This window comes from Lipophrys pholis (genome assembly GCF_963383615.2).
Source record: "Lipophrys pholis genome assembly, chromosome: 10".
In the NCBI taxonomy this organism is placed as follows: Eukaryota; Metazoa; Chordata; class Actinopteri; order Blenniiformes; family Blenniidae; genus Lipophrys; species Lipophrys pholis.
In genome coordinates this window covers 13,105,950-13,126,138 of record NC_137640.1, presented here as the reverse complement: position 1 = coordinate 13,126,138, position 20,189 = coordinate 13,105,950, and the positions used below count along the sequence as shown (strand labels likewise).

The 20,189-nt window shown below is 40.2% G+C and overlaps 2 protein-coding genes across 2 annotated transcripts in view; one reads left to right on the top strand and one right to left on the bottom strand.

Moving 5' to 3' along the window:
• The window catches only part of sac3d1 (SAC3 domain containing 1), a 56,628-nt gene that overhangs the window by 20,872 nt on the left and 15,567 nt on the right, over nt 1-20,189 (bottom strand). The gene's annotated exons all lie outside the window — the stretch shown is intronic.
• foxd2 (forkhead box D2) lies at nt 156-1,654 on the top strand (the record flags this gene model as incomplete). Its single annotated transcript, XM_080472783.1, has 1 exon — nt 156-1,654. Exon 1 carries the CDS (start codon nt 551-553, stop codon nt 1,652-1,654), a length of 1,104 nt encoding a protein of 367 aa, XP_080328909.1. The 5' UTR covers nt 156-550.

The window sequence follows — 20,189 nt, the reverse complement described above, 5'->3', positions numbered from 1 at the left end:
TGGGATAATTTAGCCCTGTTCCTGGTAACAGTGACTCAAAGACCACGTGACCTGTGAGGTCCTATAAATACCTTTTGAGAGCGAAGGAAGATAGTGTGACAGTCTGGCTGGATACCTACCCAATCCCGTGCGTAAAAGCTATTTTGGAACGACATTTGGATATCCAAAAGTAGCGTTTTAAATGACCAACAGTATAGGGAAGTTTCGGGCGGTAAACAGCGCATTTGAAGAAATCGCAAGTTCACATCGGGGCAAGATCGCTGATCATTAACTGTGTTTTTACGCCTGCAAATCACAAGTTTTCCAGCGGAACCCCGCGCGGCTGTGCTTGACCAGCGTCGGATGCCAAGGACTCGCCAGAATCACAGGTCAAAAAGTTGTCCATCTCTTTCTATTACGATGCGCGCATTGAGTTGGAGATAAAGCTGCACTAAAAGGCGTGTGATATCGTCCGGAAGAGTGTGCCTGCGCTCTCGCTCAGCAGCCTGGTTGGACCAGAGAGAGGGAGGGAATCTGGGGGAGAGGGAGAAGACAAGCGGCGTCTCCAAAGATGACTTTAGGTACGGATATGTCCGACAGCTCTGCATTGTCCGAAGACGTGGACATTGACGTTGTCGGAGGTGACATATCCGTTGGAAAAGACGGAAAATACATTCACCACGACTTCAACCTGGAGAATGACTCGGACGATAATTACACCCAGAGCGCAGCTGAAAGGAGCTCGTCTCCCGGACTCAGCAGCTCCGAGTGTCCTTCAGACCAGCTGGGGTCCGCAGCAGACAACGGGACCATGATTGGGGACAAACCAAGAAAGAGTGCACTTGTGAAACCGCCGTACTCTTACATCGCCCTAATCACCATGGCCATCCTGCAGAGCCCCAAGAAACGCCTAACTCTCAGTGAGATCTGTGAGTTTATCAGTAATAGGTTTCCCTACTATCGAGAAAAATTCCCGGCGTGGCAAAACTCGATACGCCACAATCTCTCCCTGAATGACTGCTTCGTGAAAATCCCACGGGAGCCCGGCAACCCCGGAAAGGGCAACTACTGGACCCTCGACCCGGATTCCGCAGACATGTTTGACAATGGGAGCTTCTTACGCAGGAGGAAGCGCTTCAAGAGACACCAAAGCAATGAAATCCTCAGGGAGTCCGGGGGCTTTCTTCCAGGATTTGGATACGGCCCGTATGGATACAACTATGGACTGCAGCTGCAGAACTTCCATGCAGCTCACAGCCCTTATCACCCACACCACACAGGTGGTTCATTCCCCTTCCCGAACGCCCCCTGCACCTTGCCCTCATCAGCCTCCATATTCCCCGCGCCGCATCACCTGCCCGCTCTTTTAGGGGCCGATTTAAGAAAGCCTTTTTACCCTCAATTAAGCCCCTCTCTGCAGCCTATCAAGACGGACTCCGGGACCCAGAGTCGGCCTTCGTTTTCCATCGACAACATCATAGGTGCAGCCAACTCCACATCTTCTTCATACAGCGCCCAGCCTAGCAGCCAGGCTCAGATCCTGGCCATGTTGACCCCAGCACTGGCCTCAGCGTCCAGTCATTTGAACTTATCACAGGAGAGCATATTACAACCAGGGCCACAAAATCAGACCTTTCCCAGCAAAACTCAGAATATAAACACGTGTCCTTTCTAAAAAAAAAAAAGCAAAACAAACGAACCAAAAAAAAAAAAAAAAAAAAAAAAAACTATTTAAAAAAAAAGCAACAAAACAGAAAAAAGGAAAGCGATATGAAAAATTCAGCAAGAGTGCCATCTGTAAATCTTATATAAAACGCCATTTGTGGCATCTATGTGATGCGAGGGTAAAGGTATTTCTGGTGAAGTAAGAGTGTTTTGAAGCTCTCCTGGTTTCCTGACAATTCAAGAGGAGAGACGTGTTTATTTATGGGTTGTAAATATGTGTACAAATGAGAGACACACACAAGAGAATAATCTTTTTAAACAACGATAGCTTGAAATCTGACGTGAGGCCTTCATATGTCAGCGAAGGACGACAAAAGAAGAATTCTGCTATTTTAACATAAATTAAAGCTGTCACCAATTGCTGTGGGGATTATTTTCGATGTTTTAAATAGGTATAAATTGAGAATTTTATTATGATTCATATTGGTTTTTATTTTGAGCGTCGTGAGAAAGTGGCACTGTTGACATAGGCTGACATAAAACGGCATACTCAGGTTTTTAATTAGAAAGCACACTGAGAAACAGGTGTATGTATGTATATATATATATATATATATATATATATATATATATATATATATATATATATATATATATATACCTGAATTTTCTCTCCATGGTAAACTTGTGACAATATCATTTTATGTTGTCGGTGGACAAGTAAGTTATGTGTGATTTTTGGTATCAAAGAGCGCAATACCTCTCTCAACCTTTTAATTGTTCGTCCTATTCACAGTTTAATATGTGAAACCTACAGTGTGTCATGTGTTGCCAATAGATAAACACTTAAATGTTCATAGGTCATTTTCTGTTGTAAAAACAAGAATAATAAATGTTTGTGGAATCAAAATTTATATATGTTTTACGTTTTGTTTTGTTTTTTTAAAAGTGGAATATAGAGACTGATAAATAAGTTGAACAGCAGGAGATGAAATAAATTAAATCACGTCAAATGTTGCGTTTTCTTCCAATTTTAATACATCTTGGAAAGGTCATCTTGCAAAATGTAGCCGGTTTTCGTTTTAAATGTTGCACAGAAAAATGTTTGTCATCTCTTTGCACCTCAAGGACTAAGTTCTATCCACCGTAACCACCCAACATATTAACCTTGTTTGCTCCACTCGCAGATCCTCTAAAAGTAAATACCCTAATTCATGTGTGGACCTTGGCAATGGAAGAGTTTTTAGCACGTTGTAAATTCGGGTTATTCTGGGGTGTTAGAAACGCACCGAAATGTTTTAAATGTTTCAAACACAACCAGATGTATATGGCCAATAACATTCATGAATATCACGCAACAGTGAGCAAGCATTCCTCTTGTGTGGCTCTCGCTCGCTCGTAAAAGACCGTTTTCTGACAAGTTACAAAGGCCCTAAATGAATGGGGGGGACGTTAGCAGGCCTCGGCGGTCTGTAATTGAAAGTGAACAAGGATATACCCACGGTCTTTTGGGCTTTCGTTGCTAATTTGTAGCAGCATTTTTCATCGGGTTCCTAATCCACCATAATGCGGCTTTTTGGCCGTTTGTTGATGTTGTCAGTGTGGACCCCTGGCCCTGGGGAGTGAATGTGCGCGCAGCAAGCGGTCCCCTGTGAGACCAGCCACACACATTTAGCCCCTGAAAAGCAATCTTCTCAAAAGGCCCTCGGTTTGCTCTGCTTTCATGTCATCTGTGTTGTCTCGGGGTGCATATAAAAGAAGCAGTGGGACTAGTCCGGCTACAGAAAACAGGCTATTGGTCTTTTTTAGAGTTGTTGGAGCACATGTTTCCAGACAGAAGGGGGTGTAAAGCTTCCTTTATGTACCAGATCTGTGTGCAAATGGTTAAATTGGTTTGTGGGTGTTTTGACAGATGATTATTAAGGATGAAGGGTGGGAGGGCTGACTCCTCTGTTTTCCCCTCTGCACAGCTCACTGAAAATCTTTGAAACGAAAACCAACACATGACTACTTTCTTTATCCCGGTCCAGCCTTTATTTCCATTATTTTCACCCTCTTCTTTGACAGTGGAAATTGGACAGCCGATAACATTCGAGTAAGACTTTGGCGATTTAATTTGATCAGCGCATCTCGTCCTAAATCCAACCCCTTAATTGATATCCTCTATATATATTTTACAAAGTAAATGAGGCGGAAAAAAACATTTGCAAACTATTGAAGTTTGCTCCGCACAGCCACCCTGTCAGGGAGTCATTATGTACCGCATCAGACCATTAAAATCCACATCAAGCGTTAGCTGAGGTGATTAAAAAAACATTTAAATAACGACAGGAACGAAAACGGAGCCAATAAAAATCACCAGACACATGGCATAACGCATACTCATGCGGCACATCCGCCCCGGGGAGGTTCAGATCGAGGCAACAGGCTTTGAAAACGGAAGATTTGAGACCAAACTCATTTGTATGGATTTTCAGCTCACATGCGCACCGAACACCGACCGTCCCTGCTGCAAGATTACAGGCCTGTAACCAGAATAGACCTGGACTCTGCTTCTCTTCCTCGAAGCAACACACAGAGCGCACACATCAGATCGGATATCCGGGTTTATTCAACGTGTCATCTTTAAGAACACTCGCCTTCTTTTCTAAATACAAACACACAAAATGGGACAACATAGCTACTAAGCATTTTAAAACTGAATATCATTTTTTTTTTTTAAATAAAGATTTAAGTTTAAGTTAGTTTCATTTGAAGACCACCCACAGTTTCAAAGTGCGCCTTTTCATATGCACCAGAACTGCGTTTGTCATCTTTCGTGACGTTTTATGAAACGAAGAAAGAAATGAGCGATATGTGAAGTGACAGCCAAATGACTCAACAGTTACCATAAAAAAGATTCATAAATTTCAAGACAATCAACGTCTCTTCTAAACCACTTCCATATGCCTTGTTTGGGCGTAAGCAGCCTTAAACCCTTAATACAGTATGTTCCTCTTGAGTTTACTCACAGGCTTCACGTGTCAAAATGGGTATACATTTATCTGTCATGATTTTTATTTCGCACTTGTTTGGTTTTCTATTATTATTATTATTATTATTATTATTATTATTGTTGTTGTTGTTGTTGTTATTGATTGATTAATTAATAATATTATTGTCGTTGTTGATGATGATGATGATAATGATGATGATGATGTTTTTACCGTAAACAAATCACGACAGCAGAAGATTAATTCAAATCCTTTTGCTTAAATCTTTCACTGACTTGCCAATAAGGGTGCGTCTCTGATCGATGCACCTTTCACTGCTGCACCTTGAAGGACACGAGGACAGATGGGGTGCTGACAGCACGAGGAAATCGAGAGTGTGTGGGAGGGAATGAAGATGTCAGGCGACCACGTCTTCAAGGTCACGATGGTCAGTTCAAACTGTTTAATCAGTCACATCAACACAGTAAAATAAAAATAATATAATATAATATAATATAATATAATATAATATAATATAATATAATATAATATAATATAATATAATATAATATAATATAATATAAGTTTGCACAATAAAATGGTTAAGGCTATAGATTGAATGAAATATAACGTAAATATATAACTTTCAGAAAAAGCTGAATAGTTTCTAAGCTGATAGCATATTTAAAATATACTCAGAATTTCATTTCTTTCCGTTTTTTAAAGAGACAATTAACTTTTTCTTCTTAACATATTTTAGTAGTTTCATTACATTCATTACATTCAATACAGCATTAAAATACAACCTCTTAGTCGTTACCTCGAGGATAACGGGGCTGAAACGAAAAGCCTCAGAGACCTTGAGGTCTTACTACACAATTATAAAAACTGCTACCGCACATTTTGGATAAACTCTGGAGTATAATGAAAACAAACCATTCTCATTTTACTCTTGTGGAGGACACACACACACACACACACACACACACACACACACACACACACACACACACACACACACACCTCGGTAAGTTTTATATATATATATATATATATATATATATATATATATATATATATATATATATATATATATATATATATATATATATATATATATATATATATATATATATATATATAAAAAAAACCTTCAATCCCTATCAGTCTCCAATTTTTAACATCTTTATCACCACCCAAACACCCCTGTAACCTCCCCAGGTGTACGTGCACGCGCGTGCACGCGGCAGACAACCCTTCCTCCCCGGCCCAGCAAAGGAATGTTGGCTGGGTCCGGGGCTCCCCAGCCTGGAGGAGAGGCGAGCCGCGGCCCAATATCTGCACCGCCGCTATAAATCACAGCCTCCCCTCGCTGCTCCCGGTCTCCCTGCAGCCTCTGTGTTTTTGCAACAGACAGAGGAATCCTCCGCTTAATTAATTTAGAATGGGTAAATAAAGCGAGGACAGTGAACTCCCCATCATCTCTGGAAACACAATATTAACTTTGGAAGAACTTTCCCCCTCTGTCTCTGACACGCTAAACTAGCACCTGCTGCAGAAAAGAAAGAGGAGGGATGGAGAGTCGCGCGTGCGTAGACTCGCACACACGCGCACGCACTTATCAGGGTTTTACTGACTGCCTATTTTAACCCCCCCCCCCCCCAAAAAAAAATAGAACATCAGAACTCTGCGCTCATAATGTGTGTTAATTGTAAGTCAACTGGTGTTGCGTTATAAAAATATTGTTCTAACTATGTCAGCTTGCCTTTAAGATGAATTTCGCAAAAAAAATAATTAAATAAAAATCTGTGTGTGTGTGTGTGTGTGCGTGGGTGGGTGGGTCGGGGTGGGGGGGATCTATGGTTTCTTTGATCAACACACTGGTGCACACTTCTAGAAGATTTAACCTTACCTCAGTGACATATGCTAATAAGTCAATTTTGTTTTTTGCGTCAGATTTGAACCTGCTATAATCGTGCGTTACAGCTGGATCTGCTTTGCATGTGAATGGAAGCGTCCAATCGCATGCACGCCTCCTTGTGATTGTTCACACAAGTTGAACGTCATCTGATCTGACACAAAATTACACAGGAACACACAAATGAAACACTGTGCACAGCATGCTACAAAGCGCCTCATTATAATATCACATATGATGTTGCGCACATCAATGACATCACAAACAATAAACATCCCTTCAGTCACACATCATACAGAAAATACACTTCACATGAGAAAAATAGGTTATTTTCCCTTTCTTTTATATGGATTGGTTCCTATGTAACCTGGCAAATGACGAAACGTCTTTCTTCTTTTTATTCCTCATTGTATTTGTTGAGATCAAACTGATCTATGTGGTCCCACTATTCTAACTCGCAATATTTGTGTTGGATTTGAGGTTTATCAATATTTAACATTATGTGAGGTGAAATAAAAGTAAACAAAATCATGTAACAACACATTTACGCTATTTTGGAACAGAAATCGTGCCTGTGAGATTTCACTGGTAGCCCGACCTGGTCACATTCAAGTCTCTTCTGTCATTTTGGATAAAAGAAGAGCCTGCAGCACCTTTCTTTCCCGCTTTGATAGAGAAGCGCAGCTGCTGCTGGTGGCTCTCACACACTGTCAGCAGTGTCATGTGGGCGCTTTTACTGGCGTCTTCCATTTGACCTTTGATGCCAGCATGTTAGACTCACACAGATGATTCACTGCGATTAACGGCAGCTCTTCTGGCCTGTTTATTAAACCTTATAATTGTTGATTTGTGGGACTTGAATGTGTTTGCGTGCGTCAGGCGCCTATGCTCCGAAGAGAGCAACCGTACTGCATTTCCTTCTTCAAAAAAGGAACAGAAAAGGTTAGCTGTTGGTGAAATAAATAAGTCATAGGCTCAGTGGCGATGTTTAATTGTTTGAGGCGAAAATCCCCAGTGAAGTTTTGAACTTTCGTTTTTATTCACTGGACATCAATGCTTGTTAAAAGTCAATAAAAGAAAATACAATAACAAGAGAAACATGCTTGCATAAACAATAAATTAAAGTCATTGGGTTATTTTTTTCCACATTAAGAATATTGAACTTAATTGACTTAACGATTAAAACCCACTCAAATATTGCACACATGCTCTCACCGAGACGATTTAAGTGTTTCATTTGATATCCTCATTGATTTAAGCCTAATGGTTTATAAGAGCATAATGATTATACTTCAAACGTAGATCGAAATTGGTAAAGTTAAACAAAAATCAGGTCTGGTGTGAAGGTTTTTTTCTTTTCTTTTCTTTCTTTCTCTCTTTTTTTTTTTTTTTTTACCAAGGACACCGCAGCCTCCTGTGTCCTTTAAGAAGGGTGAAAATGAAACTTTGTTTAAGCTGACATATAATCTTTTTCAGCGTGAAAGTGTGTTTTCAAAAAGTGTGTGTGGGGGTGCCTCGTGATAAAATTGAAGTTTACTATCCAGAGTGAAATGTGATCACGCTGAGGTCGCGGGGCCAAACTTTTTAAGACTAATGTTTATTTAGAGAAGTGAGCGCTGTCTATGGGACTCCCCGTTCTCCCAGAATGCTGCACTAATGTCTTTACCAGGCCTGACCAGACCACCAGCACGAGTGCATGCAGCTCTGTACGGCATGCAGCCTCTTGTGGCCTTTTCATAAAGGACTGCATTCAGTGCAAGATACAGTGCAAGAATAAGTCCCATCGGCTCAACTCCAGGCTTAATATCAGAGAGTGAAAAGAACAAAATCAACCCCTGCATATCACACTTTCCTGAAAATGTGAATTGAACCTTGTTCGAATAGTTTGTTGATATAACTTGAAAGCTCCAAGCTGCTTTATTTATTAATTTTATTTTAATCCTAATTATCGACAGAATATAGGCCATGCATTTATTTTTAATTATATAGAATACAAGCTCACTTATTTCAGAAAAAGGACAAAAGCCTTAACAATAATAATAATAATAATAATAATAATAATAATAATAATAATAATAATAATAATAATAATAATAATAATAATAATAATAATAATGACGTATTATCTCATCCACCGGCTTGAATGATTGCAAAAGGAAAATAATTTGGTTACGAAGTGTAAAAATTGATATATTTGCAGCAGTGTTGGGAGAGCAGCAGCAGCAGCGTGTTTTCTTACAGTTTGTAAAATTGAATTAGATATGGTGGGGAACCTGACCTCACGCCAGACCGACATATTTCCCCCACTCAGGTTTTAGTGTTCCTTGGGTATTTTTTGTTTTCTCAGCTGGAACTGCCATCAGACATTGTGTCCAAGCTGTCCATTTCTATCTTTACCATCTCTCCTCGCTGACCCCCTTCCACACCACCACCCCACCCGGCCCGGTCTCCCTCCTCCTCCTCCTCCTCCTCCTCCTCCCCGAGCGGAGTCCCTCAACTTCCAAACTCTCGCCTCCTGAGCGCAGCTTCTCACTCAAGCCACCAACGTCGATCTGATACTCGCACTGGGCAGGATCGCTGTGCAGGGAGCTCTGCAGACCGTGAACATGAGCACTGTGAGCACACCCGCAGTACAGCGCGTGCATACACAGAGGAAACCGCATGTGGACACGGGACCATCTGTCAGGTGACAGTGTCAGCCTCTCGGGCAGCTCTATCGTTTCAGTGCGCATAAAACACATCGTTTTCTTTTGTTACAACAAAGTTTTGGTTTACAAATGACGTAGTTTAGATGACTTTAAATATAAGCTACTCGAAAAGTTTGTTTGTTTGTTTGTTTTTTTAACAATTATTAGAAATTACAAGCGCGGTGTGGTTCGGATTTCATATAGAATGCACCTGCAACAATGCACCTGCAAAACGTTTTGAACATTACAGGTAAATTCAATATGTTGAAATCAAATAGTTATTTGACTATTATCACAAACAATAATATGTGCCACAGGTCAATACTGTCCTGTCTCCATTTGATCTGTGACTTCAAGCAATCCAGTAATGTTGAGCTGCCAGGTGCGGATGTTTTACCATCTGCTGTGAAGTTCCTTAAAACGTTTGCAGAGCATTTTTCAATTCACACCAGTTTAACTGTGGTTTTGATGTCCGACACAAAACCACAAGAAACTGCATAAAAGCAAAACAATTAGAGCTTTACTTGTCATTATCTTTTTTTCTTTTTCTTGTCATTGTTGTTATTTACAGCGGAGAGTGACTGAAAAGAAAGAAACTGAGAATGCCTTGTTTTGTGCGCGACTGACACAACAGTTGCCTTTGGAAGTGCACACAATATAGGCCTATATGAATGTTCAGGACATAAGAGCCCTGAGAAGCCACAACATCAGTTACAGTCAGGAGCAACACAGCCTCTGAGCAGCCCCTTGACGGAGGAAAGAAAACATCAAGAGACTGAGAGATATGGATTAAGAGGAACAGAGAAAAGAAAGACTTCCATTCAAAAATTACCTTTTGATATTCTTTTTTTTTTTTTTTCCCCTCCTTTTAAATGATGGTTCGGCTTTAAAGGACATTCATTGTATTTGACTGAAAAGAAAGCCAGTGGTGAAGGTCATGGTGTTAAATTTCAGTGAGATGAAAACACTGAAATAACGCTCAAAAACACAAGACAATATTGTGTAAACACGTTCTCCCCTCGAGTATGTTGAGACAGTCTTAAAGTCTGTAAATCAGATTTACAGTTTTGACCGACTGCTCAATTTCCTCACTTATTTGTAGTTAAATGTAAGCATTCATTATCAGCTAGAAAACATTCCAGTATATGTTCCTTTACTAAAACTGCTCTTCAGAACATAAACATGTGTTGAAAAGCATCGTATGTATCAAACTGACTCTGAAAAGTAAACAGGCATGGGAAAAATTCCAATATATGCTGTTTTATCCTTTTGCATTAACGATGAGTCATTTAAATAGAACAGATGTGACACGTTGTGTTTGATTCTAAATAAATGCATGTGTGTGTGTGTGTGTGTGTGTGTGTGTGTGTGTGTGTGTGTGTGTGTGTTTTGTTCTCTGCACCAGGGCTTGAATGCCAAAATTCAATTAGCACTGATGCACCATAAATGGAGTGTATTTTTACATCTGCGAGTGTATAACCGTGCGTGAAAGAGTGTGTCTGTGCGTGTTTGCAAACAAGTTAACAGAAAACCCAGGTTCAAAGGCGAGCCAAATGAAAAAACCAAAGATGATAAGGCCACTCTGAGGCCCCTTACAGAGCAGAAACATCACACATAAAGAAGGGAAAGTAGAGAAGAGAAACAACAGCCTCCACAGTGAGAGGCTGATGTAGGGGTGAAGTAGCTTGAGATTGCACTCTAAGTAGAGGTAAAGGGGCATCTGATCACATGCTCTGTGTGTGTGTGTGTGTGTGTGTGTGTGTGTGTGTGTGTGTGTGTGTGTGTGTGTGTGTGTGTGTGTGTGTGTGTGTGTGTGTGTGCATTTGAATGGGGGAAGGTTAATGTTGTTCATGACTAGTAGAGTCATTTCACAGGGCTAGAGGCGCGGCTGGATGATGGATTGGAAGCTGAAGGGGCGAGCAGATGGGTAAGTAGAGAAAGTGAGGTTAAGTGGCAGTTAGATGTTGCAGATCTAAGTAGATCAAGAGTGGGTATGTGAGAGTGTATGTGAGAGAGACAGAGAGAGAGAGGGAGCAAAAGCAGAGTTAGACAGATTGGTGAAGCTATGTTTCAGAGAGTGCCACCTACACATGCTTACATTTGTGACAGCTGTCTGAATCTAAACAAGTCGTAGTCAAGATATGCTTAACTCCACAGTCCAATATTTCGCAAATTTAGTTACCTATGACAACTTGACAACACTTTAAGGGTGCGTATTCCAAAATCCATGGAGGTGCTATTCTTTATGACCACTTCAATCAACCTGACACCAACGAACATGAAGACAGTTTTCAGGGCGAACTAGAGCTTCATGTGTGTCGACACCATGTTTGTAGGGCTAGGCACTGAGCGTTTATCCTAAATCTAGTGTTTTCCTTGAAATAATTTTGCATTATATTGTTTACTAGTGGCAATGCAGTGCAGGAGCGAGCACTTTTGACTTACAATGAGAAGCCTCTGATTGTGTAGCGTTTGCATGTTCTCCCTGCATGTTCACGGAACAATCCAAACATGGCTGATGTTCTCAAACCATGTAATCTTTAAATTAATTCTGTTTATCTCATTGAACTTGATCAACAAAGTGGCAAACACCAAGTGGAAAATAATTTAGGAGTTCCCGCTCACATCAATGTTTGGATCATTGGGGTGATCCCAAGTCAGTAAACTGACTATAACTTCGATGATTTGATGAACGCAGCCTAATTTGCCTGAAACATTTCTAAGTTGGATTTTGTTTTAATTCCGTATTTTAATGCTTAAAAAAGTTGTTTTCCGATGGAAAAAACTAATTATCAGTGACAAACCATAAACTTAAATTCAAGATCCACATAGTATTTAGAATAACAACTTTATGGACGGTTTGTGGCTTGGCTTGAAAATAAGAAACATCACTTTAAAAAAAAAAACAAAACACAGAAACTACAAGAAAATTGCTTGGCATCGTTTGTGAAACTAAGTTGTTTGAGATGGAGACGACATTAGACATTACTCAACACCACAAAAAAAAGATAAAACAGCCTCAGTCATTTACTACTCAGCTTGTACAGCATATTGAAACAATGCAACATCATGAAAGTGGCAGTGTATAATGAAAACATGCTGTTGCATGAGACCATTACAATATAAAAATAAATATCATACTATTGTAAGACAGTTAAGCTTAGACTGTGTATCTCTACACTTCTAAACATCGTCCATCCAACTTCTGTACTGAATTTATTCCAATGGGTTTGAAGGAAGAACGGATCACCAGTCCTTTTTAGGGCCAACACAAAAAAAACCCAATAATTATAGACAACTGTGAATATATTAACTGAAGACACATAACTCTGGATTTTGGGAGAAAGCTGAGTGCCTATAGAGAAAACAAAGGATGAACATGAAAACCCAACAAAGAAAGACTCTGAACTTGATATTAAACTGTGAGGAAAGAGTGTTTACCACTACACTGATATTCTGCCCTGTACATACAGACAGTTTGGACACGACAGCCTGCACAGATGTAACATTTACAATGTTTAGTGTGTTCTTTATGAATTTAAGAAGTAACATTTGATTTTTCTGAATGATGTTTAAATGTCAAAAAAATATGTCTTCATAAAAGCACAACAAAAGGTTTCAGCTGAACAGAGTAATACATTGAAGCGCTTTGGGGTCATAAACATCTAAATAAATTGTAATAGCAGTCAATTTAACTGTTCAGTCTTGGCAAATGTGTTGAACAGTCCTCCAGACCAATCGTTTCATATATCAAGCAGCACCATAACATTTGCAGAGCAAAATAAACTGGGTTGGATCCATTAGGCAAGTGAGGCGGTATAGTGGCCTCGCCTCAGAGAAACAAGTGTGGATCGCAAGCAGAGCTGGCCCTAACCAACGCGGTGCACTAGGCCAGATTTTATACAGCGCCCTCTTCCATCTGCAATTTACATCTGCTCTAAAAAAATAAATGGAGCAGTATTGTTTTTAACCATTGTTTTTAATCTAAATGATGGCATGCACCTAATCTACATGCTTAACAAATTACAAATAGATAGAAAGCCCCTCCTCTGAAATACAATATAAAGATCAAAAAATAAAAATCCTGTAAATAAGTGAACAAATAATAATACATTATAGTCAAAAGCAATTTAGATAATAACTCCTAAATAATCTACATTTGCACTATGCAATAGCTATATAGGAACGCTAAATAAAATATACAAAACAACTTATTGGTTATATCATTTGTAGTCATTTTAATTGGCCATTGCTATACATATGAATCAATGTCAACTTTTCGATTTTACAAGTTACTAGTAATAATTTGTTTTAATATAATTATACAGATTTTGAAGCGTCCCCTGGAGGCCACGGCGCCTTTAGCATTTGCCTCTTTTGCCGAATGGGCCAGCCGGCTCTGATTGCGAGAGACAGGACACGGCCAGGCGCCAACAAGGTTTGGGGAGGAGGGAAGGGGAGTGGTACATGTTCATGTCTGTTTGTCCTCTTCTATATTGTAGACTGGCAGGTTGAGTCAAGCTGTCGGGCTGGCAGGCCTGTCAGTGTGCTGTCACAGGCCATTGTGGCGGCGTGGGATTGATGAGGAGCAGCAACAGGAAGACAGGGGGCTGCTGGGAAACAGCAGCAGGAAGAATATATGAGAAGCGGAAGGTGAGGGGGAAGAGAACTCAATGCTGCAGGTAGAGGCACGAGTTCTTGTAGAGAACGACACCAAACAGAAGTCAGATTGAGACGGTGGGTGAATGACAAAACTGAAAGAGCTGAGATTTATGTTCGTATTAACCTTCAGACATTTGCATCTACAGGACATTGTAAACATTATATACGCTAAAGAATGTGAATGGTTACTTTTCTATATTGTGAAAGAATTTTATTTTATTTTAAATCAACTAAATAATTGCATCTAAGTGAAACATTTGCCTGCTTTATTTATTGCTACTGTTTCAAAATATAAGATTGGCGATGAAAATATTTTCTGACATACATTCGGGAAAAGATTAGAATAGAATCAGTGGATGCATCTATATATTTTTAAATATTTTAATCAATATACTCACTGATTACTCTTATCTTCCCGTCCACTCTGTGATGCCCCCCCGCACCCCAACCCCCTAATGGCCACCGAGGGATGTAATGGCTGATGTAGGAAGGGTAATGGTCCCCCTCTTCCTCTTGCGCCCTTGCTTTCCTCTCCTCTTGGTTTGCTTGCTGGCTCTCCCTCTTCTAATTCAATTCAACATGCTTTTCTTGGCTTCGCCATCATCCCTCTTCATTCAACAATTTTTCTCTCTACTTGTTGCATTTCTTCTCTTACTTCCTCAATTGCTCTAAACACCTATTTCCTCTTGTTTTGTACACCAACAGTGTCACCTCTTCTCCCAGGTTTTCCTACCTTGGAAGATGTTCTATCTCTTTTCATTCCCAGCTTACTGTCTCCCTTGGTCCCAAATGTAATACTTTCAATGCTGCTTCTGATTTGCAACCTCTGGATGTTCCCCATCTTGCTCTCACCCTTTGTGCCGTCTGCCTCCCTCAGAGGGAGCAGCTCACTGGGGCTGAGACAGGTCACGCCAGGGTGAGGAATATCACCTCACATCTTTCTCCATGTATCCTTTTGTTATTCACCCTTTAACTCCTTGTTTTCCATATATATTTCTCTACTTCTCCTTTCCTCCAGTTAAGAAAACTGCTCCACTTGGTCCTCCTCTTACACTTTTTCTACCTTTTCAAGTAAAATTATGTATTTGCTGAAGACCTTTCGAAGCACATGGAGCCAAAACCCGACATCTAAGTTTAAAAATGCTATCGTATATCCTCACAGAAATAAAAAAAAGTATTCTGATTTCAAAGTCTTATACATACCGCAAAGTGAGTATATTGAATATATATCTATTTATATAAAGGCAAAGATGTATGTGTTTCTTTAGTAGCAACACAGGACTAATTTAGGTACAAAACTTTGAATGTAGAAGTATGTGACAGTACTGATAAATTATTGTTTATGTGTGAAGGAAATTGCGTTGAGGAGCCATATACACGGCATACGCAGAGAGGAAAATCCACAAAAAGAGAGTGATGGGGAGAAAAAAAAAAGATGAGTATGTAGAGATCAAGAGAGAAAAACGAGAGACTAGTCTTTGTGTATTCTTTTGGGGGGCAACTGATCATCTTTCCTCAACCCCCAGCCCCTCCCAGGACCCAGCCAGAAGCCTTCAGGGGTCCCTGGGTTCCTGAGGAAAAACATCTCAGCCCCCGTCACCCCTGAACCCGGCACTGGGCTGTTTACCTTGGCCTGGCTGCCTGACAGCTTTACTGATGTTACATACAGGCACACAGGGACTCTGAGTCAGAAAACGATCAGGAGCACGAGGAGAGGGGAGGAGAGCGGAATGGATGAGGAATGGAGCAATGAAGAGGATGGAAGACAAGAGATAAAAAGGTTTCAGAGGATGATGCCGGGCATAAGACGGGCACAAGAACGCTGGAGTAGAGAAGGCGAAAGAGCAAAAGGTGTGAGGGTGTGACGGTGTTATCTTACTTTGATCTTAATCACCACAATCAGATCCATTTGGGGAGCTCTCCAGAGGAGAGAGCTGTTTGGAGGGCAACAGAGTGCACACTGTGTACACACCGAGAAGAAATATTGCCAGCAAAAAGCCTGCACTAAAAACACAAGCATTAATTTTCCCTCGGCTTTCTAAGTCAATCGCTGTGTATATAAAGCAATATTTTGTTTTTAGGGTGATTGCTCAAAGTAGTATGCGAGATTTGAGAAGCAAATGTGGAATGGAGATCCAATATTTTGACAGGAGGTTACATTACACATCACACTGTACGGTAGAAATGTATAAGCTCTTTCCATACGAGTCACAGAGAAAGAATGGAGCTGTGAGGTTCAATGGGCTCTTGCTGTACAAATGTTGACCTACGTACACCATATCTCCTCTTTGCAAATAAACATGAACAATTTGGAAACAAAACAACATTATGGAAAAGCCTATCTAACAAGAATAATGAAGTGTTACGAATAAGGGAGGCTCATTGTGAAACAAGAAGCCAAATTTTGTTGAAATTCAGCAGAAATTATACTGATGGTCCAATTTTTTCTCTATTTCTTTTTTTTACTAAAAGTACAAAGGACAACTGAGCCCTTTCCCTATGTTGTTAAGTTGAATTTGCATGTGTTCTTCATTCTTTTTGGATAAAACTTCCCCTCATGGGTGGCAGTTTGTCTATTTGTGGGCGTCTGTTTGTCCATTTCCAGTCCACAGTGTTGGGCTGGGCTGGACCACAGGGGTTTCTACAATGGGGTGGGAGGTCTGTGTTTTGTAGCTCAGAGCTCTAAGTCTTGTTTGTCTGTCCTGAGCAGCTGGACAAGCTGTAATAATACAAACAGGCCTTTGAACAGGCTGCTGTGTTGTGCTGCTCCAGCTTGGGTTACATCCCACACACTTGCTCTCTGTGGAACACACAATCATGACAGGCAGACTGGCAACAACACTATAAACTCATGCCAAAAACATGTGTTCACACTCCCATGAATGCGGGTTGGTGTGCAGGCATGCATGAAAGTGCTGATACTTGCCGGAATATCGACACACTCTGGGATGCAGTCTGAGTCGTTGATCACAACTAACTGGACTCACACTGATCTCGGCCTGTCGAACTGTGATTGATTACCTTAAACTGAGCTATCACTCTGCGTGACAGCCTGTTTATCTCTGCCCTCTATTTGTTTGTTTGTTAGTTTTTGTGGACAGGCGGGTGGCTTGGTTGTTGTTTGCCTACGGCTGATCATTTGTCGCAATAAATCATTAGATAGAGACACACACATATGCAGTTTAGAGCCCTCTGGATGGCCTCCCGAGTCTTTCACAAACTGATTTAGGCTTACAAAAACAATTCAGACTCCTTGTGCTGTCACCCCACAACACTGGAAGCTACAGCTTCCTCAGATAGTGAGAAAGAAAAAAGGGGACAGAGTTGGGTTCCATCCCACTTCACTGCGCTGATGAATGACTTCCTCTGTCATTATGTAATGGAGTTCAGAGGTTTGACTGCCCTGGCTGGGGCAGTGGCCTCTGTGCACACAAAAGAATATGAGAGGACAGGGAATTGGTTTTGTAGGTTGTTCGGTCACTATTCAAGAAATTTACCTCACTTTGGGGTGAATATAAGGAGGGGTTTGCTCATGTGCACAATACAGGAATGTACATTTAAATCTTATATGCACCACCAGCTCATTCTCCTGATAATTATCATTAAAGTCTTTTCTGTGGTCTGCTGTATACTTCCAATTATTGCATGACAACTTTTTTTTCTTGCAGCCCCGAAGATTCCCCAAAGATGTCACGTCAGGAGGTGGAGGTCTGCTCAATAATCTAGAAACTGTTGCATGAGTTTTTTTCTTTTACATGTGTAAATCAACATTTAACAATCTCATAGCAGTTAAAGCATCAGAATCCATGAGACCGGCTCTTTTTCACGCCACCAATTGTGTCTGATACCCCAGATTGGAAGTCTCTGCTCTTAATGATGTGTTTTACCAATATTGTTAATGACGTGACAAAAAAACAATAATTTTGGCCTTGCATGGATATTTTCCCAAAAATAGTGTGAATGATATTTCTCTTTACCAGCTCAAAGCTAAAAGTTTACTCTGCCTAGAACTGTGCAGGTATCTGAGGATAATCCACCGCTGCCTTTCATTATATCTACAAGCACACAGCTATTGGTTGATGTGAAAACACTTCCACTAATGTACTATTAAATAAAGTGCTAATATAGTATACAACTCGGTGATGCATCAGGAGGTTCTGACAAGTGAACAACCCAATTTCCAAGTAATGTTAAAGTGATGGTGATAACATCAGTGTTGTCAGTAAGAGTTGAGGTGGGACTCAAGCTATGATCTGCCTGGATTATCTATCCATGGGTTATGCAGAGTTGAACATCTGGTCACATACCCAGCATAGATAGAGTTACTCATCTTTGACAGCAAGAGAGGAGAGGAGTGTTAGGAGAGAGCTAGACACAGAGAGACAGAGCTTACGAAGCAGAAAAATTATTCATGGGCCAAAAAGGACGTCAAATAGTCGAAAGGCTTCTAGTATTGTCAGTCCCACTGAGACTCAGCATTCGAACATCCCGCAGGTCAAGCAGCCAAATATTTCTCTGAGCAAAGAGGAAATATGTCAGCTGTGCCATATTGTGAGAAAGATGACTTCAGTGATAGGTTTATGTGGGTCTAACTGGCTCATTTTAAACTCTTTAAAGACTTGGTCAATGGTGCAAGTTCCTGTTTTTTTTATTACAATATTTTGTAATGGTTATGACATTGGGTCGCAACTGTTTGATTTGAATGACACATGACATGCTCATGATGATGATGTTGAGATCAAACAACAACAAAGAAAACCTTTTTTTTTTTTTTGCTTCAAATGTCAAAATGACATGACCTATAGCTGATAAGGACACAATCTACAAAAACAACTGTCGGTCATGCTACTGTTCTAGGAAAATCTTACAGCAAATTAAACAGGTGAAAAAGAGAAAGAAAAATAATAGATATGAAAACAAGGTACAAGGATAACATGAGGAAGTTGTAAAAATAACAAGAGTATGTTTCTCTCCGTTCCTCCTGGCACCTTGATGCCCTTTGGTCCCGACTTCCAAGTCCCATGGGTGAGTTTGTAAACTGTTTTCCATTGACCTCAACATCTGACTGCTTCGACTAATATCTGCAGCAAAACTCTGCCACAGAGGAGTCCAGCCAACCATCAAATAGGCCTGGTGGTTTGCACAGAGAAAACTCTCTTCCAAACACAGAATATGCTATCAAACTGTTCAATTGCCTTCCTCTCTTCCTCCTTCCTCTTTTTTTTTTTATGTTGAGTTTATGTTGTGTGGAGATCTGTTAGTTCTTCCTCGGTAGGCCTATTTGTCTTTGAGGGTACACAAGCAAGTACTTGCTCTGCATGAGCTGCTGTATATGACACGTTCAATGTTTGTTTTCTACGTCATTCAGTCAGCCTCTCAATCTACTTTTTTTGCGTTTTTACATGGCATGCTGGGGTTTGTTATTTTGTTTGGTTTGTGACTCCATGGTCACAGCCTTCATTGTATTGTATAGTGAAAGAACGGTATTTGAGGTGGAAAAGCAAGAACGACCTCATTGTTAACTCTAATCTTCAGTCACTGATCCAACACTTAAATAAAGAATACATTGGCAGGTGCTGCATTAATTACTATGTGTTACTCACTGTCCATGTAAAGATGTAGTGCTATAATAGGCATTTTTCATAGTGACTATCTGTGTCATGTGCATTGTTGCATTGAGCTCAAATCAGTGACAAACTCCAATGCTGTGACAGAAATTTGCTGTCAATGAAAGTGTCTCACCCTACCACTATCAGTGAAAGTTATGCCGGAAACATCATATAGAAAAGATTATTACCTGATTTGACCTGAAAATGACAAAATGTTCAGCAGCTCGAGCCGGCTTCAAAATAAAAACAACATTTCTTCAGTGAAAACACAGCACAGTTAAAAATCCTAATTTGCTGTTATTTATAGAAAGGGTATCCAGTCAGTAGTGTTTACAGAATACTTGCTTATCATTAAAGATAAAAGAAGCAATGATGACATTGTCAGTCAAAGATACCCTGCATTGTTCCTGGCCCTTTCTTTAAAACAAAACAAAAACCAAAACTAATTGTGCTAAATAGTTCGGCGAATCTAAAAAAATATTATTTCAGTACAAACAATAAGCTATGTAATTACATCAGATTAAAAGCCTCCATGTAAATAGGCGCACGAAGAAGTTGATTTTTGTAATCACATCTTATATTATATCTGAGCCAATCAATAGAGCGAGGCCTTTCACACATAATTTCCACAGTAACACAGCATTTTGAGAGAAAGCTTGATGCCTTGTGAATGAGAGTCAAATGGAAAAACCTTTAG